The 27,879-nt window shown below is 41.2% G+C and overlaps 1 protein-coding gene across 1 annotated transcript; it reads left to right on the forward strand.

Annotated features, from left to right (window-relative positions):
* The first annotated feature begins 10,422 nt into the window (after positions 1 to 10,422).
* DYRK4 (dual specificity tyrosine phosphorylation regulated kinase 4) lies at positions 10,423 to 27,879 on the forward strand. The gene is made up of 14 exons (XM_053978821.1): positions 10,423 to 10,564; positions 14,243 to 14,326; positions 15,674 to 15,823; positions 16,915 to 17,050; positions 18,240 to 18,403; positions 18,767 to 18,903; positions 19,751 to 19,891; positions 21,543 to 21,681; positions 23,836 to 23,917; positions 24,633 to 24,805; positions 25,394 to 25,454; positions 25,992 to 26,121; positions 26,812 to 26,957; positions 27,396 to 27,879. The coding sequence occupies exons 1-14, from the start codon at positions 10,541 to 10,543 to the stop codon at positions 27,620 to 27,622; spliced, it is 1,794 nt and encodes a 597-aa protein (XP_053834796.1). The 5' UTR covers positions 10,423 to 10,540; the 3' UTR covers positions 27,623 to 27,879.

Here is a 27,879-nt window from a genome sequence, read left to right on the forward strand (position 1 = left end):
TCCTTGAACAGATGAGAGATTTGTTATGCTTTTTTTTTTTTTTTACTTCCAGTAAATCTGTGTAAGTCTTGCTTTCATTTTATTATCTCTGCAGGATTCATTAAGCTGAAGATTCTAAAGAGTTATAATCAGGCAGTTCTTTCAGAAATACCTTGTGAACCCCATCCCAACATAAAGGTTTGTAGATAAGTGCATATTTTTTAGAATGTTAAAAGTCTGTAACTATGTAGGAAGTCAACATTAGAGGGCATAATAACATCAAGTTACCATTCCAGTGCAGTGGAGCTCTGTGGCTATCACTTGTATTTGCAAAGTATTTGCATGACAGAGGGTCAGATGACAAGTGTGAGCAAAGTATCAAGAACAGAAAAAAAAAAAGGAATTTAATAAACCTTAACCATCTTAACTTTTGTGAAGTATTATCAACAACACAACCTCACTCTAATACATTTTCACAGATCAGTGACTTATAATGTATTTCTTGCATTATTTAATTCAGTTATAAGCTTTAACATACAGTTCTTCAGATGTTTGCAATAATTTTTCTCAAGCATAAGTTAGCCCCTCCCTGGATAAAAGTCATGTAGATGCGCCCTGCGAGGCACATCTGGAGCGCTGTGTCCAGTCCTGGGCTCCTCAGCACAGGAGGGACAGGGAGCTCCTGGAGTGGGGCCAGCAGAGGATGCAGAGATGATTTAGGGCCTGGAGCATCTCTGGCAGGGAAAGGCTGAGGGAGCTGGGGCTGTCCAGCCTCAAAAGGAGCCCCAGCTGAGAGGGGCCCTCAGCCCTGGGTGTCCCTGTCTGCAGGGAGGGCTCCGAGCAGGGCCCAGGCTGTGCTCTGGGGGCCCAGCAATGGCGCCAAAGGAACTGGCAGGGACTGATCCCAGGAGGTTCCACCTGGGCAGGAGGCAGAACTTCTGTCCTGTGCAGTGACTGAGGACTGAACAGATTGTCCAGAGCGGGTGTGGAGTCTTCTTCACTGAGAATATTCCAGAACCATCTGGACATAATCCTGTGTCCTATGCTCTGGGATGGCCCTGCTGGAACAGGGAGGTAGGACAAGATGACGCACTCGTCCCTTCCAGCCTTACACTTTTTTCTGGGATTCCTTGATCTTCCCCAGCATATCTAAGTCAGGAAAAGGGATGCATTCAGGGCAAATTTAGGAGAACTGCATAGACCCCAGAAGACAGAGGCATAAATGGAACTCCCCAGGAACTTAGAATGCTATGGTGCTTCCCTGTATTGAAAATACGCAGCAATTGGCCAGTTTTCAGGAAAAATTTCTTCACAGAAAGGGTGATTGGACATTGCAGTGGGCTGCACAGGAAGGTGGTGGAGTCACTGTCCCTGTGAGAGTAGTGAAGCACAGGTTGCCCAGAGAAGCTGTGGCTGCCCCATTCCTGGAAGCATCCAAGGCCAGGCTGGATGAGGCTCTGAGGAACTTGCAATAGTGGAAGATGCCCCTGCCCATGGTGGGGTTTGGAACTGGATGGTTTTTAAGGTCCCTTTCAACCCCAGCCATTCCATAATTCTGTGATTCTTTGAGTATTATGATGAACCTGCTGTGTCCTCACACACATGGATACAGAGTTTTAATACACATCACCATCCTCACAGGGAAGAATTTCTTCATAATCTAAACCTACTTTCTTTCAATTTTAAGCCTTTCCCCCATGTCCTGTTACTCTATGCCCTTGTGAATAATCTCTAGAATGTGAATAACATCTAGAAGTCCTGCAGTGATTTTAGGTAGAACTAAATTCCCTTGTAAAAAATGCTCCCGTTGGCTGTGTTCACATGGCTGTGGAGATGTAACCATGAAGCTACTGCCAGGTTTTGGGAAGGCAGGCCAGATGTTTTGCTTGAGAAACAGATCATTGACTGAAACTCTTTTAAGCTCGTTTTCCTGCCACGTGGATGGGTTCTGGTGCTCCCACCCATTCCACCTGCACAAAACCTGTTCTAGGAAGGCTGAATCTTGCCCATAAATCAAAGGCAGATGAGATATATTTACTGAGAGTTGGCTGCAGTTAGGCTACCTGCAGAGGAGCTGCAAATGAGAAGAGCTGCTAAAGATCCTGGGAACATTCAAACCAGCAAGAGAGTTATATAGCACTGAATAGTTTGGAAGTGATCATTTTAGGAAGAATCATGGCCAGAAGATGTGTTTTCCACCTCTGATTTGGGTGGGGGGTTGTGTATGGGGAAAAGTCTGATTCTCCTCATCCATCACCTTTGTGCCCTGTACCTTCATTACCCCAGTGAGGTTGCAATAATAAGTGATAATGGAGAAGACATTCCCTACTAAGCTATATCCCCTTTGGAGCTTGTCTGAGATCAGCTCTTCCTTCTCCTTTCCTCATTTGCTTTGATTCATCTTTCTTGCCAAAGAAATTTGGAGGCAGATTTTTCCAGCTGCTCCCAAAAGAGTGGGGAAGCGTGTTATTGAAGTTGATGGGAAGCATTCTGTCCTCCACACATCACAGCCTGTTCCTAAGTGGGAACACTGCCTAACTCCCAAATTTTCATCCATGTCATTCCTGAAACATGTTACCCAGCGCATACTGCCAGTACCTCCTCTGTACACTCTTCATTTCTTCTTTGAAAAGGAAAAAATCGATTTATGAGCAAATTCTGTATTTGTTAACATGTGATATGATTTATTACTGTCCTGATGATTACATTAGTTTGCACTCTGTAGCTGAACATGCAGGGAGGTCTTACAAAGGGTGTAAAGTGAGTGTTGTTATGCAAAGAGTGAGAAAAGGCTGTGGTAACGCTCCTGAAAACACAGGGCTGGTGTGGTGAGAGTGACACTGCAATATCTCTGTCACAGAATTGTTTAGATTTTAAGGCACTGCTTGAGATCCTCTAATTCTAATTATTCTTTGTACAGTAATGTGTATGAAACAGTTCTCCTTTGAAATCTCCCTAATATGCTGAGAATTTATAATGCACATTAGCAGAGTACTATTAAAATATTTTCTACAAATAATAGGAAAGCTCTTTTAATAAATACATACTTCTCCTGAAACACCACTGGGGTATGATTTCTGACAAATTCCTCCTCCACAAAGAGAAAGTGAGGCAAAATATATACTTGAAATCTACTATTTAATTTAGGACAGCAATACACATGTGCCAGGCATGGACTTTTTGACCCATTTATCGTCAATATATTGAGATTACTGTATTAAAATTCAGTGTATGTAGATACTGAAATAGATACCTAAAGAGTGAGTCCTGTGAGGAGTGGCTGGGGGTGTTCAGCCTGGAGAAAAGGAGGCCAAGCATGTTGTTCAAGACACGTCTGAGTACACAGCATGTGAAATGCAGACAGCAGCTTGAATCCCAGGGGTTTCCAGTGCTCTCCACTGCCTGGGGGTGGGAAGAAGTGGACAGCAGTGGGCCACTGCACCAGGCATGCACCTGCATTCCTGATATGCCCAAGTGCCTGCAGAACTCCTGAAAACCAGCTTTTGGTGTGTGCAGCTAAATGTAGACATCTTGCAAGAGCTAAAAGTAGATTACAGCAGAAGGCCGTCCAACCTGCCTAAACAAAATCCCTGGGCTTCACATTCAGCAAAAAGACAGAACCATCCGAAATACTCAGAGCTGGTCTAGAGGAAGGCATCCCTGTAGGCACAGGGATGACCTGGGAAGTTGCATCCTGCCTTTGCATATTTCCATGTAATCAATAGATCTGTTTTTAATTTTGTTAAAAAACCTATGGATAGTACTGTCCTTACATTTTTTTTTTAGTAGGAGCCCTGTAATTGCAGTTGTGATGACTGAGATTATAAGTGAAGTGAGGTTTGGAAAGAGAAGCGATTTCTTTCATGAGCCCAATTCAAAATGTTGGGAAGCCACAGACTTACTTATTTTTTTAGTTGTTGTTACTGTTTGTTTTGTTTGGTCGATTTTTTTTTCCTTTTTCTGGTAACAATTAGGCAGTTCACTTACAGAGCCAAAGTTCATTCCTGTATTTATCCACTTGTTCTGATTACATTTGTCATTTGCCTTTTCTACTAAATGGTTCACTGGCACTGTCAGGTTTTCCTCTGGTTTTCCTCCTGTGGGGAAAAGCTGAGGGAATTGGGGTTGTTCAGCCTGGAGAAGAGAAGGCTTTGAGGTGACCTCATTGTGGCCTTGCAGTGCCTCAAGGGAACCCACAGAAAAGATGCAGAGAGACTCTTGACAAGGGCCTGGAGTGACAGGACAAGGGAGAATGGCTTCACACTGACAGAGAGGAGGTTTAGATTGGATATTGGGAAAAAAATTGTTCCCTGTGAGGGTGCTGAGGCCCTGGCACAGGTTGCTGAGAGAAGCTGTGGCTGCCCCATCCCTGGCAGTGTCCAAGGCCAGGTTGGATGGGGCTCTGAGCAACCTGGAATAGTGGGAGGTGAAACTGGATGATCTTTAAGGTCCCTTCCAACCCAGGCCAATCTATGATGCCATGATTAAAAAAGAAAAGCTGATTTAAAGATCTCTTTTATCTTTTTTTTTTTTTTTTTTTAATTCCAAACCTACTGTGGCTTTATTGTTTTAAGGCTGGCATTGCTCCTCTGTTTTTAAAACATTTTTCTTCCACTTTAGTAAAATTTGTGTCTGCATTTTTTCAAAATATGAATTTTTATATTCTCACAAGAAAAGTAAAGAAAATAAGGAATTGAGACTAAGCATTTGATATTTCCCCATGGTGTCTGTCAGAAATACTTGAGTAAAACACCACTGAGGTCCGTTTCTTTAATATTCCAAGCTGAGGCTGCTCCAGCTCCAGGCATTTTGCTGATGGAATATCTAAGGGGTCTGTAGAGGATTAGGGTGTAAACAGAGACAGGACTACCTAGAAATGCTCATTCCAAGATTATCAAAAGTTTTGAGTGCTAAGAGGGAGCTGTGCGTGTGGTGCTCAGGGGCACTGCTGGGATTCTCAGTAACACTGGGAACTCCCTTGGATTTATCCTCATTAGACAGTTCATGTTCAGAGCAGGTGAGCTAAAGCTGCAGCTGTGTCTTTGAAAAAGAATTAAAAAACAGAAGGAAGGAAGGAAAGCAAAGCAAATGAGGCACCCCGAGGGATGGGTTTGCAGTGCTGCTGAGCCTAATTGACAAACATGTTGTGCTGGTGTAAAGTCCTCAAAGATTTCACAGAGCATCCACTTTGCAGTTCAGCTCTGTTTGGTTTGTGTCATTGCTGGGGAACATGGTAAAACAACCTGGGACTTGATTCCAGCCAGCTCACCCTAAAAATCATCAATCAGCCCAAGCTTTTATTCACAGAGGGGCACAGGTTGGATCAGATTAACTGTAGTGTCAGGTTTAAATCACAAAGAGAACAATTTAATGGAGACTGATCTAAAACATAGAGCTTTGTCATTATGGGAAAAGCAAGAAAGGAGCAGTGAGAGCTGCTGTGATTTCAGCTTCTTCAGTAACTCTTGTTTACAAGTGAGAAGAAATAAAAGAGTCCAGCCTAAGGTAATCATGGTTGGCATTTTTTTTTATTGTTTGATGTACAAATGTTTGTATTAGGTTGTGACATACCTGTTGTGAGGGACTGAAAATAAGCAGAAAGAAGATAGTTCAGTCCGTTGTACCATCTGTCATCAATTCCATATGATATTTTTATTGCATTAACCATTATTTCAATTTCTTTGGAGAAGTAGAATTAAGATGTGTGATTCTTGAGACTGTCCTGTGCAGAGCTTGTGATTCTTGTGGGTCCCTTCCAGCTCAGGATACTCTATGAATCTATGATTTTATGATGGCAATTTTTAATTGAAGCAGTATTATTAGTATTGCTGCACAGATAAGAAATTAATATTTTTAAATTACAGGGGTATCTTACAGGTTTCTGCATAAATAGTAAGCAAATAATGAATTTCTAGAATCTCAGAGTACCTAGAGTTCTACAAAAGATTTCAGATTGACCTTTAGGTTTAAGTGAAAGGCTTTGTGGTATATTAAAAGCATATATATATTGTAGACAGCTGGTCTGTTTTTTATTTTAGAGAAAAAAAAATATTGCTCTACAGAAATACAGTGAGTTGCATTGGTCTGAAATCAAAAGTCCTACATTATTTTTAAAAAGTGTGTTTCTAAGTTTAAAACTGACACATGATGCTTTTGTTTAAAGTGACTTTCTGGAGAAAAATCAATGAAAGATCACTGTACCTCACTCATTGCTGAGTTACTGATTTCATACAGAGCAACGCCTCTGAAGTGATGAGATTGGGAAATTACTTCCCTGGTTTTCCTCCTCAGAGGACATTATTTAGGAAACATATCTGAATACACAGGTGAATGTGTGATGTCACTAGGATTTGGGGAGGTATTTAGTAACTGTAATTATGAACTACACAAGGACTGAGAGGCCTTTGTTCTCCTGGATCAGCCTCCAGCTTCCACTTCAGGCAGCCCAGGGATAACACATTTCACCTGCAAAAGGGTAGAAACAGATGGCGCTCTTTCTTGAAGAAAAGTTCTTGCAAAGCTTTCAGAGCTTGACAAGCAAGCCAAAAATCCTTTTCCATCACGATCATGATCTTACCAGGCTCAGCACTGCTGGTGGGGCCAGTGAGGGGATTGTCCCACTCTGCTCTGGGCTGGGTTGGCCTCACATTGAATATTGTGTTTGTATTTTTGGGTGCCACAATATAAGAAAGATCTAAAGCTGTTAGAATACATCCAAAGGAGGGACAGGGAGATGGTGAAGGGCCTGGAGGTGAAGCCATACAAGGAGCAGCTGAGGGCACTTAGTGTATTCAGCTGGAGAAGAGCAGACTGAGGTCAGAGCTCACAGCAGTTCTGCATCTTCCTTATGAGGAGAAGAGGAGGGGCAGGCCCTGATCTCAGCTCTGTGTGACCAGGGACAGGACCCAAGGGAATGGCTGGAGCTGTGTCAGGAGAGGGTTAGGGTGGATATCAGGAAAAGGTTCTTCCCCCAGGTAGTGCTGGGGCACTGAACAGGATACCTGGGGAATGGTCATGGCCCCCATGCTGCCAGAGCTTCAGGAGTGTTTGGACAATGCTCTCAGGGATGCACAGGGTGGGATTATTGGGGTGTCTGTGTAGAGCCAGAAGTTGGACTGGATGATCCTTGTGGGTTCCTTCCAACTCAGGATATTCTATGATTCTATGATATGTTTGCCTATGAAATTTTTTTTTTTTTTTCCTGCCTATGACTTTTCAACATATCCAGACCTACATTTCATCTGTGCACCCCACTTGATTTAAATCAGTTTATCTGGTTCATGTCCAATTCCTGCTTCTCATGTGATTCCTCTTCAGTTTGTGAGTCCAGGAATAACCATATTTTCTGTTCTTGGAATAGTCCTGAGAACAGATTGATGCATTAGTAAAATCAATTGGAGCACTGATTTCTGGGCTGTCATTTCTTTGCCCAGTCTGTTTTCTAGAAATGATGATGTTGCTGGGGTCCTTTTGGCTTTATTTAAAGCTTTTGGCTTTAAACAGTCAGAGAGCTGTTTCGAAAATCCCCATGTCCCCAAATATTATTTGAATTCAGTCAAGGACACTTAGATGTTGGGAATTGTCTCAAAAGGCAATGGCATCCTTAGTAACACAGTGCCTTAACTCCCTCCTTTGTAAAATTGCATTCACTTACCCAGCTTTTGAGCACATTTAGAGCAAACAGTGTTGTCTTTTTTTTTTCTTGTTTGCTAGGAGAAAGAGCAGATCTTAAGTATTATAGAAATTGTTAATAAACTTTAAAGAGCCAACTTACTAGCAACTAACTTAAATGTCAGAATCTTGATGTTATCATATCCCAAGCTTTTGCACTCTTCTGTGGAAGAAACATTCTAAAGGAGCCAGAGCCCATGACTGGCTTTTCTATCTCTATCAGCCTTGGACTGATTGGTTCATCTGGTGGGTTCTTTGCCCAAGTAAATATATGCAAAACCTTAAATCACCCATTCCCTTTGCACTGGTTTTGCAAAAGGCAAAAAGCATACTTCCTATGCTTTATTAGAACAAATAGAGCAGGAGTGGTTTAAGAAGTTTTCTGTCAACACCACTAATTTTGGGAATTTGGTGTTCATCTTCCCTGGTTCAGCCTGCATTGAGCGTTCCCTGTGGCACTGCTCAAGCCTGGATGGATGCCACAGCACAATACTGAGACAGCTCAGTTCATTGTTCCTCTGTGCTTTTTGCCCTCATTCAGATCAGGAATGAAATGCAGTAGTAGCAGAGTAAATGCTATATAGAATAGAATTAATCTAATCTAATTCTAGAGATGTAGAAGTCTGGGATACCTAGCCTACATTATTGGAACAGGCTCCTTCTCAAGACAAGCCAATAAAAAGACAGGGGTGCTTCCACAGGGAAATTTGTTTACCTTGAATGCGTAGCTAAGATGGAATGAATCCTCTTCCTACTCTATGATGCAGGGGATTTTCTTTTCAGGAAAAGCTCTTTAATTTCCTTTATCACTAATACTATTCTACTTCACAGAGATGTTGCCAAACTTAGAAATTTGGTAAAGATATTGTCTGTGTGATGATCACAGGCAGTGATCACATCCATAAGGATTTTATGTGCTATTGCACTTAGCTCCTTTAATTAAATATCTTTATGAAGTGGGTAATTAAAAAAAATAGTTACAAAGATAAATCTTTCCTTCAAACTTAAAAAAAAAACTGCTTTAAATTTATAGCTGAAACATTTTATGTACTGCTTTTTACTTCACTGTAGCATGACTGAAACTTAGTAAGTAAGAATCCTGGCAAGTTTATCTTGCTTTGAGAATATTGTTGAGAAATGGAGGGGAAAACTGTATTCAATGCCTTATGTCATCAAAAATTAGTTGGTCCTCTTCAGATAATACAAAAGAATGATCCTGAAGGTTGTTTTTATTCCTGCATGACTTATCACAGCAATTTGAATATGCTTACAATAATGTAATAAAATGAAGAGGAGAGAAAACATTGCAAAGAAAGGAAATAAAGAAAAAAGAGGATGTTCTTCTAAATGAGGGATGGCTAAAACATGGGCAGATCTGTATTTCACTCCTTTCTATGGAGGCTGTCCTGGGACTGCTAATGGAGAGAGACTCTTGACAAGGGCCTGGAGTGACAGGACAGGGGGAAATTGATTCCCACTGAGGATTTAGATGGGATTTTGGGAAGAAATTCTTTGCTATGAGGGTGATGAGGCCCTGGCACAGGTTGCCCAGAAAGCTGTGGGTGCCCCATCCCTGGCAGTGTCCAAGGCCAGGCTGGATGGGGCTGTGAGTAATCTGGAATAGTGGGAGGAGTGCCTGCCCGTAGCAGGGGGGTGGAAAAAGATGATCTTTAAGGTCCCTTCCAACCCCAGCCCTTCTAAGACTCTGTGATTTGCATGCCTCCCCTGCAGGCAGGAAGCCTGAGTGGTTATTTGGTGAGAAAATAAGAGGTTTCTCTTGCACATGAGGTTTATAATACTGGGGAAGATTTCTTGCTTAGAGAGTTGCCAAGCTTGGATGAATGGAAAAGTGGAGTGATGGAAGTGGGAGCAATGTGCCTTTTAGGAAGGTGCAGCCCACCAATTATATCAGAAGAGGCTTTGCAGACACCACCATGGGTGCAAATGAGTAACTGTTTGTCCTTTGACCATTCCAGCAACATCTGTAAAAGCAGCAGCCTTCAGTGGGTGAGCATGTATTTCCTCCTTGAAAACCCTAGTTTCTGAGTGAAAGTAGAACTATTCTAGGCTGTTGACAGATTTCAGACCATCAGGGAACATGTCATTCTGTGGCTGTATGAAGGAGGAGACCACACTGTATTTTTGCATTAGATATTCCCCTAAGACAGCTGGGGAACAGGGACGCCTCCATCAGTGCCCCATCATACATGCACAGCATCCAAAGGAGGAAGAGGAAAGACAGGAGGGCAGCTAAGTTCTGTCTCATTATCCACACCAAAATAATCCACACACTTATTATCCCACAGGGCAGAGCAGCTCTGCACCAATGCCCTCAAGAACCACAGATCAAGGTGCCACAGGTTGACATGTAATGCCCAATGAGAAACCAACCCTTAAGGAATTAATTAATTTTCATTTTCCAGTCTGTCAGTCTTGTTGAAGAGATTTTGCTCACTGTATAGCAAGGTCGCTTTGACAAATTTTGACAAAATCCAAGTTCAAGTGTTTTTTGGTTTCACAAGCACATGAGCTCAGTGAGAAAGAACAGACTGAGATGACAAGGAGACCAGCCAATCCTGTTATATTTGTCTTTCTTATTACTGACTTGCCATGATAAATATGGAAAATTATATTTGGCTAGAAGGAGGCTGAGAAAGGGAACAGATGGCCACCAAAAGAATACTAGAGCAGCTAATAGTCACTGGCATATTTCCGGGAGAAAAATTTAAATCTGAAGCCAAGCAGAAGCATTATCCATTTTTTTCTGCTCAAGGCACTGTGCATGGAACTGCTCCTGCTATGCTCTGACTAGATGAAGGTGGGCTTCCTGAAATGCCTTCGCTGAATGGAATAAACAGCTCCTGTCCTGCACTTAACAGCTCTCGCAGTAATGCTGACAGAAATAGTTGACAAGGTGGGGAAAATATTTGTGTTCCTACTGTATTTTGAGTGAGAGAGTGTATTTGCTATGGTGTTGCATGATTTAGCACCTGTGTTGTATTCTCTCCATGTATTCTACAGGCTTCATTCAGTTTTGAGAACAGGGGGAAGAGAATGCCTTTGTGAATGAGGAGACAACGGGGTCTTTATTTCATGTAGTTGTGTATTTAAAAATTTCAAAAATTTTAGTGCATTTCTGATTTCTATGGTTAACATGGTACTGAAAAAATACTCTGATATTTTGAGAATTGTGGAAGTGTGTCATGATGCCTGATTTTACAGAATGCTGTAAACCTAAAACTTTGTGACTGTGGGCTAGGTGGTGGATGAGGACCTTGTCCTGTTTCTTTGGTGGTAACTGGAATGAGCAAGGTAGTCCAGGATTTGAAGGGCTGGAATAGCAGGAGATGATAGTCTGGGATTGCAGCATTGGAGCTGTAGGACAAGGCTGAGTGCCACAGGAGCAGGGAAACCAGGACTGAAATGGAGCAGAATAGTAACAGTTGCTGCAGTTTTTCTTTGGAGTGCGTCTGCCAGAACAAACTCAGCCACAACAGCTCAGCTGCAGAGCCCATAGGGCAACTCCAGGGTTTTGCTAGAGCAGTTCTGCTGGGTCACCTGGATCAAGACCATAAAATAAAACCATTGTGTGGACTGTCCAGTAAATCAACCTGTTCCCCATTCAGCCACCAGCAGGACTGGTGGAGGCACAGATCAGTTTTTCTACAAATAAAAGTTTATGTTATTTACCCATTTGGGGGAATTTTATGAAGGTCTGATTTTATTGAATAAATTGCCTGAAGAGCAATAAATCCATAGTAAGTAGGTTTTGAGAAAGGGGGACAAAGAGGATCACAGATTTCCATGGTTAAAAAACCATGGACTGGTTTTGCTTTTGCACTGTAGAAGGAGAAATGTCTGCCTCAAAATCTTGGTAATCTTTCCCCACTGAATGGATATCAAGTGGATTCTAAATTCTGGCAGCACATCTTGACGCTCACTCACCTTCCTCCTTAGCTCTTGCTCAGTTTTAAAGATGTTTTTTTGAATTTTTCATGCTCTGTTAATAAATCTACTTTAAAAAATTAGTAATATAGACATATCTGCCTAGATTTTTAAAAGTATTGCTAAAACATAAAATGCCATTTTGGTGTCAAGATTCTGCAGTCTGCACAGGTACGTGAAGTCATTGTTTCTTTGGTTTTCAGTGATAGCTTTTTCTCTATAAAATCCTGGTTTTGTATTGACTTGTAGCTAGAAAAACATGAAGCAGTTAAGAAACTACATTTAAATGAAATGCAGTATTTTCATCAGCTCCAGAAACTGAAAATTATAGCTTGCAAGTATGGATGAAGTGTGAGGAAAAAGTATAACATGCACTAAAATTAATAGTCTTACTAAGAGTTGGGCTGATATAATTAGTGGAGTTTTGAATGTGTATCCCAGATTCACCTTCATAACAAATGTGATTGTCCCTTAAAATGCAAGTTACACAGATTGCATGAGAAGATTGTCTGTAGATTGTCTGGTAAAATACTCTGGCACTGAGTTTTCCATGGAATCATCATCTAAAGAAATTCATACAAGGATACTTGGTGCCCTGGGCAAACTGTGTCGTGCTCTAGGACACTCCTGTTTAGGATGCAGTAGTCTAGTGACCCTCTTCTGTGGCATTTGCTGTGTTGGCAGTGGTAATATTTTGGTTTTACAGCATATCATCCCTTATCCCTGGCTGGGTGATCTCCAGTTCCAAAGATGGGAATTACTGTGTCCAGGTTTTAGTACTTATCCCTTTCCTGCCATTCTCTTGTGCTTTAAGCCACCCATGACCCTTCATCTCATGTCAGAGCTGCAAGTTTGCCCTTGCAGAAGGGTTTGTTTATTCATTTGGGAACAGGAAGAGCACACACAGAGCACAGTTATCTTTGGGGCAGTTTCCAGCTGGTCTGCCTGGCTTGAGTGGTGTCTTCCTGGCTGATGGTGAGACAGCTGAACCTGTCAAGAGGCAGCATTTTCTCCATGTGGTCAGGTAGATCTGTACACAGAGTTTTAGCTCCATATTTAGTTTGAAAAAGTCCTTTAGAGTCTCTAATCTATGCAAGCCACAGGCTCTGGAGTCAGTCGAGAGGAGGCCATCAAGATTGTCAGAAGGATTGAGCAGCTCTGCTGGGAGGAAAGGCTGAGGGAATTGGCATTGTTCAGCCTGGAGAAGAGAAGGCTTTGGGGTGACCTCCTTGTGGCCTTGCAATGCCTGAAGGGAACCCACAGGAAAGATGGAGAGAGACTCTGGACAAGGGCCTGGAGTGACAGGATAAGGGAGAATGGCTTCACACTGACAGAGAGCAGGTTTAGATGGGATATTTTCCCATGGGAAAGGAGGAAGAAATGGGAGGTGGGAGATGGGAGGAAGAAATTGTTCCCTGTGAGGGTAATGAGACCTGGCACAGGTTGTCCAAGAGAAGCTGTGAATGCCTGGAGCCTGGGGCTCGGAGCAGCCTGGTCTGGTGGAAGGTGTCCCTGCCCATGGCAGGGGTTGGAACTGCTTGGTTTTTAAGGTCCCTCCCAACCCAAACCAGTCTGTGATTCTGTTCAGGGCAGGGTGTGCCAGAGCCATTGTCAGGGTATGTTCAGTTTGATCTCCCTGTTTGCTGCAATGCTAATTTGCCCTGCATATATCAAGGTCACTGTGTGTATGTGTGGATCAGCTTCACACAAGCATCCCTTACCCATCTCACACCCGGCTTTATATATATATATATATATATATATATATATATATATACACACTTATGTTTATCTCTGTCTATATCTCTGTCTATATATGGATAGCTGCAGTGTATTGGCACAGGTGCAGCATCTAATCTGAGTTGTCCCTGTCTCTTCCAGCCTCAGACAGACTCTTTCAGGAGCCCTTTTGACCAAACTCAGTGGAGTTCACTCCAGCCTATAGAGCAGAGCTCAATGTGCTTTAGCCACAGAGTTTTCTCGGTCTAAATTATCCTAAAGATTTGTTCATTTCATTGCAGTTTGTTATTGGGCAGAAGTGTACAGTGCTACTTAGCATGTTTATTGAAAAACTGCTGAAAGCACCAGCAAACTCTTTAAAATGGTGAGCTGCTTAGCACTTTCCCCATGGGGTTTTTTTTTGTATTTATTGCTGATACTATCTGCCCATTGGAGCCAATGGGTTTTTTCTGTATTTCAGTAAACTTAAACCATGATTTTATTTTTACAAAATCTGTACCAAGCTGAATCAGCTTAATACTGCTTTTAGCAATGTATGAGCTCACAATCTACCTAGTGATGCAGTTTAAAGTGGACCTTCCAAGCAGACTCATTACCAGCTTCCAAGTGCATATTTAGGGATGGCAGAGGGCCCCTTTCACCTTGGCTGAGCAAAGGGGCATACCAAACATCTGAGAGGCATAATAACAAAATAAACTGTCTCTGCCCCAGCCCACAAAACAGCAGCTTAACTGAGAGAGGCATTGCCACAGTGTGTAACGTGTTTCAGCAGCTTTTGTGGCCCTCTCTCACACCTTGTGTTGGCATAGGCATTGTCACAAAGGAGGGAAATACAGAAATCAGGCAGGGGTTCCATAATTTTTTCCTCCAGAATAATTTTGATTAAAGCCTCACTTTATGTTTGCAGTCTTCCCATGTGGATGCTTTTTCTCAGTCTCAGCTGACTGTTCAAGAGAGGGATCATTTGGGCTCTAACAGAGTCTTCCATCAGGTATGTGACTCTTCAGCTGACTTCAAAAATACCTGAATGCTTGTTTTTTAAGTGATCTCTTATAATAAATGAATATGAGCAAGTCTTCTAGTCCCTGTCTTCTTCCATTTTCTCTGTGGCTGTATGACTGTCCCAAATGCTTGCAAGTATTTTGGTTTTGCTGTATTCAGTAGCATTTGAGGCATTTCTTCTGCCAAATCACTTTTGTTTCCTGAAGCTTTTGGGAAAAATCCACTGGAATCCCAGTTCTAAGATTTTAAATGCCATTCCACAGTATTGGAATAAAAAACTTACTCATTAAAGTTGATTGGCTTGAGAGCATTGCTCCTTTGCATTTTAAGAAAATATCAAACCTCACTTTTGTTGTCAAAAGCTTGCCAAATGTTTCTATGCTTCCCTGAGGAGGAAAATTTCACAGGTTTATGTGAGCCGTAGCTTTAGCTCTCTAGACTTTATTCTGCATTTCACAGTGCATAGTTGAGCTATTTCAGATTTATTTCAAATAATTGTTTTATTATTTACTAAAGAAATAGTCTACCTGAAAGAGTTTTCTTTGCTGCTAAGAGTTTAACTTCTCTGACTTGAGATATTCAAGACATTGATAAGACATACAAGACATTCATAAAACTGTGCCCTTTAGTGACTGACTGTAATTAACAAATTATATAGAAGTATTTTACAAATAATAAATGGGAAAAGTCAGGAAGGACTAGTAATCCTGGATTATTTAAATGATTGTAAGCATTTATTTTTAAGCAAAGTTTGCTGAGAGCTTGTCTCTTCTTCACTAATAAGGAGTGCAACAAATGGGCCCAAACAAATTGAGCTCCATAGGAAATGAGGAGGAAGGAAATATGGAGAAACCAGTGCAGGGAAAACTTCGCACTGTGTCCACCCCTGGTGTTTGGCAGCAGTCCAGTCCCAGTTTCTCTTCTGCCACTGGGAATAGTTAATGATATTTTCTACCACTGACACTTCATGCCTATTTATTACCCTGTGTGGGCTTTATTTTCCCCACTCAGAGGCGTCCTGCTGCCTGGAATGGCTGCTGGGCTTCCAAATCCAGCCACTCTTTGCAGCTGAAGCAGTTGCTACCCTGATGCTGGATGGAAGTGTTCTTGTGAGGAGTCTCATTCCCTAAATTGTGCTGGATTGCCTGGACAACCTCTTGCTGTCTGTTAGTACAGCTGGAGCTGCCTTAGAATCTGCTCATTTCCCCTTTGCCTTTAGGTGTCAGAAGCAAACCACACACATTTTCAAAGGAGTTACATCCCTCTGGTGTTCATAGATGTGGCACAGAACTCTTGCTAGGTCGTTATGTGACATTTCCTTGTGCTTTCTATTTAGAGAGTCAGTCGTGGTGTCCTTTCCCTCCCACATCTGGAAGGTCAAGTGAAGCATGGTCTGGCTGCAGATGCTGCAAACCCTCCCCCCTTTGAGAGCAGCCTGCCTCAAAGAGCAAATAAGAGCTTGCAGAGTGTCCTCCCCTCTTTTCAGGTGAGTTAGAAAGCTCCTGGACATCTTGTTTGCCTGGTGAACCAGCCTCCCTCTGAGTACCACTGAGAGAGTATCACTGGCAGAGTGTCACAAGTGTATAAGTGTGAGGGAAGAGAGAAAAAGGGTCAGAATTAGAGACAAGTATGGAAAATGCTTCATTTTGAAAAGAACCCATTTTTACTTGCACACATCCTTAACTCAAACCCCACAAGCACCAAGATGCTTTTATTGAAGTGGTACCAGTCAGGACTTCTTGCAAGGATGTGGTGGACCAAGCTTGCCCACTTGTTAGTCCATATCCCATCACTTGGGTTCTCCTTGTCTTGGCAACCATGTGCTGGTTTTTAAATATGGCTTTGGTACCCTTCTGACACAGACAGACACTGAGCTGTTTTTTTGTCTCCACCCAGCCCCACTTCTATGAGGACTTTCTCAAAGGATGAGAAATAAATAAAGGAATCATTTAGCTTGGAAGAGACCTCTGAAGGACATCTGGCCCCACCTCTCACTATAAGCCAAGCAGACTTGGAGCAGGCTGCTCACATTATGATCCATTTATCCAGTTAATCTCCCACTGACTGGGCTCCAGTGTCACAGGCCCTGCTCAAGACAAAGTTCATGATGCTTAGTGCTTTTCTCCCACTGGCCAAGCCAATCACTTCATCAGAGAAGACAACAAAGTTGTTCAGACACCATTTGTTGGCATATCCATACTCGTTATTCCAAATCAATTTCCTGTCTTTCACTTGGTTTGGCATGGTTCCAAGAGGGATTGTTCCACAGCCCTCCAAGGCTGACCAGCATTGGTATAGATAGCATTTCTAGACAGTCCATATACTGAATGAATCTGGAAGACGAACTTCCTTTTCTCATTTATAGAGATTTATCTTTCCATGGTCCAACAGCCTTTAATGCTTTTGGCAGAATTTGCAGTCTGAATAAGCAGGGTGTTCTAGTGCCCAAGCTTGCTTGTTCTGTCTCAGCACAAAATTGACAGAGATTACTCAACTAATCCAAAATAAATATATTGCAGCTTTGTCTCTGTGAATATAGCAGTTTTTAAATTTTGATTTTTTTTTTCTGCTTTGCAGGAAAATGGAACTCAAGGCAATTTTCCTCAATTTAACCTTCCAGACAGTCTTCCTGAGAGTGATACCAGAGTCCATACAAAATCATCTGAACTGGAGAGCACCAGCATTGGGGTCAAACTGCCTATGACAGCTTCAGGTAGAATATCCTTGGATAAACTGAAAGGACTGGAGTGAGGCTGCCTGCACAGATGAGGAGTGTGTACAGTCAGGACACTGAGGGAGCAGAGGTGCCATGTTAAATGGCTGCTGAAATATTTAATAATTTAGAGCTCTGCAATATGGATGGGACTAAGTGATTTCTAATTATCCAGCTTTGGGAAGTACCCAATAGGGGAATGATTTGACTAACACAAATACAGAAGAGAAACATGCAGTATAAAAAAGAATGTATATTTATCTAAGACTTAGGTGGGGTAGGTGACAGCAATATTCCATTACAGGGATAAAACCTTTTCCCACTTCCTTGTGGCTGTGTCCCATTTTATTGATGTGGGCTAAATTGCATTTTGGGAGTTCTCAGATCTAGAAAGTTTCTGACAGAGTTAACCTATTTCTAGAAGGAGTCTAGGAAAAAAAAAAAAAAAGTAGTGGCCTTTTGCTTTGAAATTATTTAGCAGCCCTGCATTGCTGGATGAAGATTTGCCACTGTTTAACAAAACACCCACACATACATGCAACACATAGATTTATAATGCTCCTGTCTGAATATATATCCACATTTAAATGATGGGAGTGGAGGTGTTAGGGCAGCTGAAATTCTATGCAGGAAGAATGAGAACTAGGAGAAAAGCAGATTTGGGTTCCATTTAATTCCTAACCTCAAGCATGATGATGATGATTGATGATTTTTATCAGAAAAACTGATGATTTTTATCAGAAAAACAAGGACTTAAAAGTTTTGGTTAACTAGACATTACTGGCATTTTATAAATATAGCAATCAAACCAATAAAAATGTGACTTTTCATGTAAGTTATGGAGCCTGAGGGAGCAGATAGACAACAGATGGGATTTTCAAAAAATCTATATACATAACTTCCCTCACAATTAAGTGATTTTTACCTAAGCTCTCTTAAAAATCTTGCTGACAGATGATGAGTGCTTTATTGAACTTAATACTGCAAGCCAGGAAAAAAAATTAGAAATTTGTATGAAATTGTAGAAAAAGAGAAATCTTAGTTGAAAGGGAACTCTTAACAGCCTTTCTCAGCATCCTGCTGAAAGTGGTGGGTTCTACTGTGAAATGTTGCATTGTAAAAGCACTTTGCCATCAGGTTTCTGACATTCTATTGATTTTTGGTTTTACGTTCTCGTTTTCTGATTTAGAAGCCTTGAAAAATTTTAGAAACCAGTTAACAGTCTATGAGCAAAAAGAAATTTTCAATTATACAGAGCTCTGGTTTCTTGGCCTGGAAGCTAAAAAGATTGAAGGTTTACCTGAAACCCAGAATAATAATTGTTATGATGATGAGCATGGTTCCTACTTAAAGGTAAGTGGAAATATTATGGTATTCATTTTGAGCTCAGTAAGTTTGTAGTGATTTTATGCCAACTCTTTAAGTGTTGTCTGTGAGATAAATGTTGTTTCTAGAAGACAAATATTCACGTAGTGAAAACATGCCTTTTAAAACTCAGGGGAGAATTCACTTTTCATGTCATGCAGGGTTGAAGCAAGGTAGGTGGGCTATGAGAGCATCACTTGGGATTTTCCTTGTCACCCTTATTTGATGTAAACTTCACCTGCAGCTAGCCCACCATCTGTCATGGACAGCAGACTCAAACACACAGGAGCTTCTGGGAAGCCTGGTCTTTGTTGTATTCCTTGAATCTGAACTCTTTGTGTTCTTTTGAAGGTTTTACATGACCACATTGCCTACCGCTACGAAGTCTTGGAGGTCATTGGGAAAGGGTCATTTGGGCAGGTGGCCAAATGCCTGGATCACAAAACCAATGAGTTAGTGGCATTGAAAATAATAAGGAATAAGAAAAGGTGAGGTATCTGCTGACTTAAAACCAGTACAATCATCCCTCTTAGATACAGGCAAACTGTGACAACATGAACAAATCAAAATCAAACCTCCTGTACATTCATTAAACACAGTGAGGGCAGAGTGAGAAAAGAGGATGTCAGGAACTGGCCTGGACCCAGAGTAGAGACAGCCTAGGAAAGCAAGCACAGTTTTTCCAGGCTCACAAGGAGATCTCTCTATGTGTTGCACAGTGAATACACAACCCACGTAACCAGCTGTGCAGGAGCAGGAACTCCCTGTGAGAGTAAGGAGCATCTCCACAAGGCTCCAAAACCACAGGAATATGCTGGAAGGCACCCATCACTTGCTTGAACATGCAAAATTCTACACTGTGGTCCTAAGCAACCTGTTTCTGTTAAGTGGCTGGTTACAAATTTGAGCTTGAAGCAGAGTCAGTGAAACAGATGTTCAGCTGTTTTCCCCCTCAGTGAACACTAAGTGTAAAGATGCTTTTCAAAATACACTGTCTGTGGTAGGTGTGAAACATGGCCCTGTTCAAGGGAAGTGAAGCATTCCTATAGACTTGAGAGCACCAGGATTTTAGTCATTGGAAACCTTTTCATTTAAAGTTTTTTTTCAAACAAGTCAAATTAGGTACCCTGAAGGTTTATGTAAGGCCAGTGTATTTAGACCAGGAATCAACCATCAGAAATCAAAATTACAGTGGTTAACAGGACTGAATGAAACATTTTAATAATTGTCCCACCTGCTGAGCTTATCATAAGCTCGTAGTGTTTGTAGCATTTGCAGAAATACAAATGCTACCCTAAGTTGATGTCACCATTCCCATGTCATGTGATATTTCAGATTTCACAGCCAGGCTTTGGTAGAAGTGAAGATCCTTGATGCTCTGCTGAAGAAAGACAAAGATGATACTCACAATATCATCCACATGAAGGAATACTTCTACTTTCGCAATCACTTCTGTATCTCCTTTGAACTGCTAGGGTAAAGTACATTTTCCTTTACACACACCTTGAGGAGAATTGTAGCTCTTGTGCCTTACAAGATTTAATTTTTATGTCTTCTTCAGAAGAATTGGCAGCTAGAAAGGAACACTGTCTAAATACAGACTGCATAACTGAGCCTTTGATCACCCAAGGTGAACTGAAAAAGGCCACGTTCAGACTTCACACGGGCAATGACATGATCCATCCCTTATTTTCTGTGCTGGCTATTGAAGTCTTCTTCCCCGAAAGACCTGTAAGGAAAAGAGTAAATTCAGGACTGGTAAACTGCAGGGTATATAAATATGAATAATATCAAATAATTTAAAAATAAAACTGCATCTTGCTTTTTATGAATCTTTGCTGCAGGGATTCTTAGGAGGAATTCTGGAGGAATTTTGGAGAAGTCAGATCATTTTATTCATCAGCCTTCTTGTAATCAGGGAGTCAAACTGGAGTTATCCAGGCTACCCCCACTTCTCCAGCCTTTAAAGTAAAACCCCCACTGGTGCATATGCTACAGCCCCTGCGGAAAATTCAGCATCATATGAACAACTTGATCCCAAAGAAACCTAAATCCCTTGTGTTGCTGTATGTGAGTCTGTCACAGGCACACAGGGTAAGAGGTGACTCCTTTCCAGGGAAGACATAGCCCAGTCTTTTCTGAAAGCTGCTATTGAAACACACAGGGAAATGGGATAGTCACTATCTTAGTTCTCCACCATGGAGTTAAGAGTGGTTGTCATAGAAAAATGTTTGTCTGGTAAAATTTTCATTGCCTTTAAAATACCAAGAAAAGCCTTTGATTTGTCATCTTTTCCATTAAGTCTGGGCAACTTTAATTCCAAAGACTGTGCCTGCCAGCATTGGACACTCCCATGAGGAAGGCAGAAAGCTCCAGCTGGTCATGTCCTTGCAGATGTGTGCTAGTGCTGAGGAAACCTCTCACAGGGAAGAATTTATTCCTAATATCCAATCTAAACCTACTCCTTTTTCAGTTTGAAATCATTATCCCTTGTCCTATCACTATCACTTCAAAAATCACTCTCCCTCCTTTTCATAAGCTCCTTAAGGCACTGGAAAGCTGCAATGAGATCTTCCAGAGCCTTCTCTTCTCCAGGCTACTGGGCAGGGCTACTGGAAGTTGCTAAGATGTGATGGTCACAGGAGGGATATAAAAACCTAATGAGACCTGAATTGATATTGCGGGGGGGGGGGGGGGAGGGGGGTGGGGTGGGGGGGGGGGTGGTGGTATCTAGAAATATTTAATGCTGGTTAAAAACCTTTAGACAGAAATTATTTACTCAAGATGACAAAGCAAAGAGAAATGACAGCAAAAGGAGACAGTAGAAAATTCATTTTGGTTCCTGAATGATTATTGGTTTTGGTGAAAATCAGCACAGCTGCTTAACAGCAGCGAGTTTAGCAAGCAAGTTCACTGAGTTTACATCTGCTTTAGATCTGGGAGGTGTTTGTGCATATCACATGCAGAGCAGCATTTGCAAGGAGGAAAATAGCTGTCATTTTCCTCTGCATGAGTCCTCCATGTGGGAAGAAAAGCTCTTAACGCACTGGAAACTAATCATGCCTTTAAAAATAAATTCCCCAATCTCTTATCTGCTCTCTGTCTGCTGCTTCTTCCTCCCCCACAGAATAAATTTGTATGAGCTGATCAAAAAGAACAATTTCCAAGGCTTCAGCCTGTCGTTGATTCGCCACTTCACTCGGTGTGTGCTGAGGTGCTTACAAGTGCTCTACCAGGAAAGGATCATTCACTGTGATCTGAAGCCTGTAAGTACAATCATTTCATCACCTGGTATTCTGTATAGAATGAATGAGCTTATCCTATTCTTTATTGATTGAGAGGAACTGTCAGGAGAAATCCTAAAACCCAGTATGATGTTTGTACAGAAGCTGTAATTTATTTCAGATTATGTTCATGCTACATTCAACTGATTATTACCATTGATTCAGTTCATTCACCAAAGCATTAATGAGATTATTTGGTTGCCAAAACATATGCAAATATGAATCAAATTCAGATAATGACTTTTTGCTTAGAGAAAAAGAAAAGTACTTGTAAAATTAAGTATTTCAAGATGAGGGGCATTGTAATGCGAGGAGTATTCACAAAGCAGCCTGTTTCAGGTTATCATGTTAAGTCTATTTAATTTCTTAGGCATAACTATAAAATTAAGCAGCCTAGCAAATGGCAAAGGAATTCTGTGGAACAGTATTTAGGGTGTTTACCTGTTTTTGGAGGGACATCTGTCCTCCAATTCCCTCTGCTGTATCTGCTAAGTATTCATGCTAGGTAAAATATTTCCATTCTCCTTAAGCCCCAGATTTAAATTTTTGCATTTTTCTGAGATTTCTGAAGGATTTTCATTATATTTTCACTCCAGGTGAAAGTTTCTCTTGATTTCCTTTTCAAAAGGGCAAATTAACCAATAAAGAAATAAATAAGTTCTTAGGTAAAAATGCTAAGGATAAAATTCTGTTCTCACTTTGCTAAATGTATCTTGATTTAGAATTCTGAGAAGTCACATACTATCTATACCCATTGTCTTGCCAAAATCTTTGCCAGACCAATTTGCAGTGAGAAGAGAGGCTTGAAAGATAACCCAGATATCTGAATCAAAAACAATTAGCCCAATGGGAAATTTGTTTCCAGGCAGCCACTGACAAGGAATGATGTTGGCAGCATCAATTGGTGTAGTCTGTATTTAAATAGAGCAACATATTAGTGAAAATATAGTGAGTTAACTAAAAGACAATGTTGTTCTCATTCAGCAATTGTAGTTTCATGAATTTATGTTGCCTGAAACTCACATCTGTTATCCCATCTGCCTCCTATGATATTTCTCAGCATAAGATAGAATATGGAGTTTCTCTGGCCTTTACACTAGGTAATCACTGCCTCCAAAGCCTGGTTTTCCAGCTTTGATCAGCTCCCTTTCATTGTGAGAGATTCAGTATAAGAGACAGAGTCCTACCATGAGCATGAAGGGATATTGAGCTACAGAGAGGGGATACTGCTTCCCTTACCAGAGCCAAGAGCACCTGGATTGTGGAAGTCAGTCCTTGCCTTGAGCTTCACCAGCAGCAGCTTCTCCTTCCTGGCACATTAAGCATTTCCTTACGAGCTAATTACCTAAGAAACCACTTCATCATTATTTAGCATCCACCTGGGAAGTGTTCAGTCCTTCAAAGCCCTGACATATAATCACTGTAAAACTGGTTGATAAAGGTAACCATTTGTCTGCTGAGGAGTGGAGAAGGAAATTTTTCATTTAGACAGACTTTTAATGAGGATAAAACTCAGCTCTGCAGAAGAGAGCTGAAGGCTGTGTTTGCTCATCAGTGGACATATCCCTGAGCTGGCTGTTTAAGGTTCACTTCTCCAGCTGGAATTGCAGGAACCCAGTGCTGTACCTACCTACACCCAGCTAAGAATCCATAGGACCCTGCCTTGTCCATTTATTCCTCCCTTGAGACCTGTGCATCACACAGGTGGGGAGGGGTGAGCTGACACGGAGTCTGGGGAAAGGAGTGCAGGGAAGAACTGAAGAGTGTGGCTTCTTCATGGGCCAGGGGCTTTCTGTGCTTACAAAAGGATGTTTCTGGTTAATTCAGCACAGCACAAAGCCAGGTGCACTTTGGCTTTTACTAGATAAGCAACCCTGAGTTTTGGGGAGCTCCCTGGTGCCTGTTCTGGCTCACCTGCAGCCTGGGTACCTTTCCAAATCTCCCCTCTGCTTTGCACAATTGCACATTATTGGCTGCTTCCTCATGTTAGCAAATGCATTCCAAAGGAGTTTGAATTTTGAAGCTCTCATTATGCAGAGAAGTGTAAATGAGATTTGCATTCTGATTTTCACAAGTGTTCACTAACTTAATATGATGCTAAACCCCTCTTTTCCCTGTGATTTTTTTTCTTTTTAGGAGAACATACTATTATACCACAATGGGCAAGGTTCAGTCAAAGTTATTGATTTTGGATCAAGCTGCTATGAAGACCAAAGAGGTTTGCAGAAAAGTCAAGTTGATGTAATTTTCTTAATAAGCTTTCCTAATTTTAAATAATGTGGAAAAACTATTTCTTGGATTGGGCTAATATATTGACCTATGCCCCTAATTAGAACCTGGTGAACTGTTCAGCCACTGATGGTGGAGCAAATACTGGTAAAGACAAGTAAGATATTACCATTCTTTTTCTTTGTCCCAAGCCTGATCAGTTCCTCTACTCCTGTTGAAATCAGAATTGCACTTTCAGGAGTGGTTAGCTGGAACAAACTTAAGAGGATAATCCAAATATTTCACGTATCAAGAAGTTTGTCAGGTCCAGAGAGCCTTTCTCTGTGAGATGGTTAAATTAGAATTTGTACTTTTTGTATGAATACCACAGGGAGGGAAATGGGAACTGTGTTTTTAATTTAGGAACTGTTGATTGATGCAAATGGAACACCTTCAAATAGGACAATGAGCATGGATAAACTGAATCACAGCATTAGTAAAACAATTTCCTTCAGTGAAACTTGTTGAAGAACAATTTCTAAATAGAACAGTATCACCCATTACTTTTAGAATGGGATTAGAAAATGTTTCCAGAGCCTACGTGAGCAATCCATGGATAGACAGATTTATGATTCCTGAACATATGCCACTTTTCTGTGAAATCTGCAAATTGACCTTTCAGTCCCAACTGTGAAATTTTGCTTCTTGTCTAATTTTTAATCCAGTGTACACCTATGTTCAGAGCCGCTTTTATCGCTCCCCTGAGGTGATTCTTGGTCATCCTTATGCTATGGCTGTTGATATGTGGAGCTTAGGCTGTATCATAGCAGAGCTTTACACAGGCTACCCACTGTTCCCAGGGGAAAATGAAGCTGACCAGCTTGCCTGCATCATGGAGGTAACTTTTGGGATTGGTTTGCACACCCATTTGATAAACTGCACCACCAGAAACAAAGAGAAACCTCAAGCAATAATGAAATATGATTGGCTATGGCCTGGCCTTTCAGAGGGAGGTTTAATGCAGCCAAATGGCTCTTCGAGCCAGAAGAGCCCCCCTGAGCCTCTTTTCCTCCAGGCTTTCCCAGCTTCCTCAGCTTCCCCTCATCAGACTTGTGCTCTAGCCCCTTCCCCAGCTCTGTTCCCTTCTCTGAACACGCTCCAGCCTCTCAATGTCCTTCCTGAAGTGACAGGCGCAGAACTGGACACAGGATTTGATCTGTGGCCTCACCAGTGCCATAGAGAGAGGGACAATCACTGCCCTGCTTCTGCTGGCCATGCTATTTTTGATGCAAAGACATGTACAGGCAGCACTAAGGAATCCTTCAATTCTCTCCACAATAAGAGGAAATATTTTGCAGACATTTCACAGTGAATTGCAACATTCAGCTTCTTTTCATAAGGAGGGCAAAATGCCACGTCTCACCTGATGGTTGTTGTGTATCTTTATGAAATGAGGAATAACTCTATTAATTCATTTTCTGTGAAGGTATTGGGTCTTCCACCAGCTGATTTTATCCAGGCTGCATCAAGGAGGAGAACATTCTTTGGTAATTTCTTCTGATTATTCGTCCTTGCTGGATGCCTACCTGGTAGTTAATCACTAATTAATAGCAGTGGTAGAGAGTAGGGTCAGAGATCTTTAGCTAATTCCTAGCTGATAAAAATACTTCCAGGAAGAGGTATGGAAAAAAAGCAAAAGGATAAAATGAGGCCTATAAACGAACCTGGAGCTCTGCTCTTCATGTCTTATGGGCCTCTAATTGCCAAAGTGATAGAGAAGTTGCTCTTTAAAAATATTGTTGCTCAAAGGAATGCAGTGGGCTCTGGGAACTAATTTACATTTTTTATTTCTCTGTGTATAAATTGGGTTTGTATAAATTGCTCAAAGCAAACGAAGCAACAAAGTGTAGGATGTGGTCTCTTGGATGTAACCAATCCTATTTGCCACAATCCTGGTAGATTATCAATCCAACAGGGCAAAACTGGAGTTAGTGGGATGAACATGGATACTATTTATGCAACTTTTAAAAGTATTTAGTGAAGGTTTTTAATGTAATTTTTTGAGAATGTCTTTTTTTTTTAAGATTCCAAAGGTTTTCCTAAATCTGTAACTAACAGCAAGGGGAAAAAAAGATGCCCAGACTCCAAGGATCTAAGCACAGTGCTGAACACCCATGATGCTGGCTTCTTGGACTTCTTGAAAGGATGCTTAATGTGAGTTCATACTGTATGCAACAAGCTAGTTTTGACTTTGCTTTCATTCTTTTGTGCCTTTAAAATCTTGGCATCTGTTGTGTTTGCTTTTTTATTTTTTGGTGAGGTGTTTTGAGTTTGGTTTGGGTTTTTTTTGGTTTTTTTTTTTTTTTGTTTTCCACATGGCATCATTTGTATAAGTGTTATTATTGACACTTTACTATGCCTTCTTTAGCAGTGACTTCAAATTTCTTTCTAGCAGTTCAGTAGCACTTTCCTAAAGAAATTCTAAAGAAACTGCTAAAGAAGGTTGCTTTCAGTGTTCTCTGTTTGCCAAGTCTGTGTGAATCATTGATTCATTTTAGTTTGCTGGTTGAATGAGAATTTTCAGAAAATAATTTCAGTGAAGCAGAAAATCAAACCTTAAACAAGAATGTTGGGTCCCTACCCTAATAGAAGCAGGAACTGCATATTATAAATGGTTTGATGCTGCAGAGGGTTTGATCAGCACGGTGCTGACATAAATGGGTTTTGAAGGCTGGAGAAGATCTCATAAGATTTTTCCATGGTTTTGGGATAAAAAGAAAATTATTTTGTTTCAAAAAAATGTCCTCATGACCTGACTTTCAAAAGATAGGGCTGAATCTCTTGCCTCTTACTAATTTTCAGATAGAAATAGTTGAATAATGATTTGTCTCCTGTGGATTTAAGGTGGGAGCCTTCCCTGCGCATGACTCCCGATGAAGCGATGAAACACGCATGGATCCAGGAGCCAAAAGTATTCCGGAAAACACAGGCCCCAAGGAAGATGAGTGATGGCTCATTCTCTGCACTGGAAAATAGAAGAGAGACTATTCGTAAGCCTGTTCCACCTCAGAACTAAGTGCATTTTTGTCAGTGTTTGGTGTTTCTTTGTCTTTAGTGTCATCTGCCTGGAGTAAGGGGAGGTGGAAGTGTGGAGATAATGGATGGCCCCTGAAATGGGGTGGGTAAAGGCACCATTCCTCACTTGTGTAGAACTGCATGCCTTATGTTTTAATTCAGATACCTACAAGAAGACTGGAAGTGCTGAAGAGTCACATGGAAAACCCTTCTCCCTGCTGAGAGCAAAACAGTATCTGACAGCACACCACAGTGCATGTCACTTTCAGAGCAAAAGAATGCAGCAGTGGGGGTTGTAAGATCTCAGAGAAAACTTTCATCTGATTTGCTGGGAGTTTGTGTCAGTTCTGTGTTTTACCTGCTGTTAAGAGTCTGCAGTCTTAACCCTCTCATTTAATGATTTATTGTTGCAGAGAATCTCTGGAAGAATGCAGCTGACAAAGTGAGAAGTGAACTGGGTGACAGACTGACTCCTTTCACAGGCACAGCAGAAAGTGATGTGCAGAACACAAGAAAGCATGCTATTCCAGAGAAATATTTGGAAAACCACATGGAAAAGCCTATTAAATATGATCAAGCAGAAGACAGTGGTGAAAGAGCTCTTCCAAAAACTTCTCTTTTTTTCCCACCAATTAAGTAACACAAAGCACAAGCTATGATTGGCTCAGTTGCATACCTAGTGTATTTTGTAGGTATTATTTGTACTCAGGAATATAAGCTATATCTGTCTGTTCATAGGCTGTGCACATTGTAAGTATTTAATGTTCTTTTTACCCTGAAATCATCTAGTCAACCAAAACAGAATTTGAGAACCATTCCTTTTCCGCATCTCCATCTTTGTGATCAGAGATTCTTCACAACCAGCAGCAATAAAATGGAGACTGTAGAAGTGGAGAA

This window comes from Vidua macroura, chromosome 5 (assembly GCF_024509145.1).
Source record: "Vidua macroura isolate BioBank_ID:100142 chromosome 5, ASM2450914v1, whole genome shotgun sequence".
In the NCBI taxonomy this organism is placed as follows: Eukaryota; Metazoa; Chordata; class Aves; order Passeriformes; family Viduidae; genus Vidua; species Vidua macroura.

Excerpts from the sequence above, each read along its gene's own strand:
- DYRK4 (XM_053978821.1), top strand. The coding sequence starts at position 10,541 with ATGCTGACAGAAATAGTTGACAAG. Across the intron at positions 18,404-18,766 it reads AGCATGGTTCCTACTTAAAG|GTTTTACATGACCACATTGC; the intron begins GTAAGTGGAAAT and ends GTTCTTTTGAAG. Across the intron at positions 24,806-25,393 it reads AGCTTGCCTGCATCATGGAG|GTATTGGGTCTTCCACCAGC; the intron begins GTAACTTTTGGG and ends TTTTCTGTGAAG.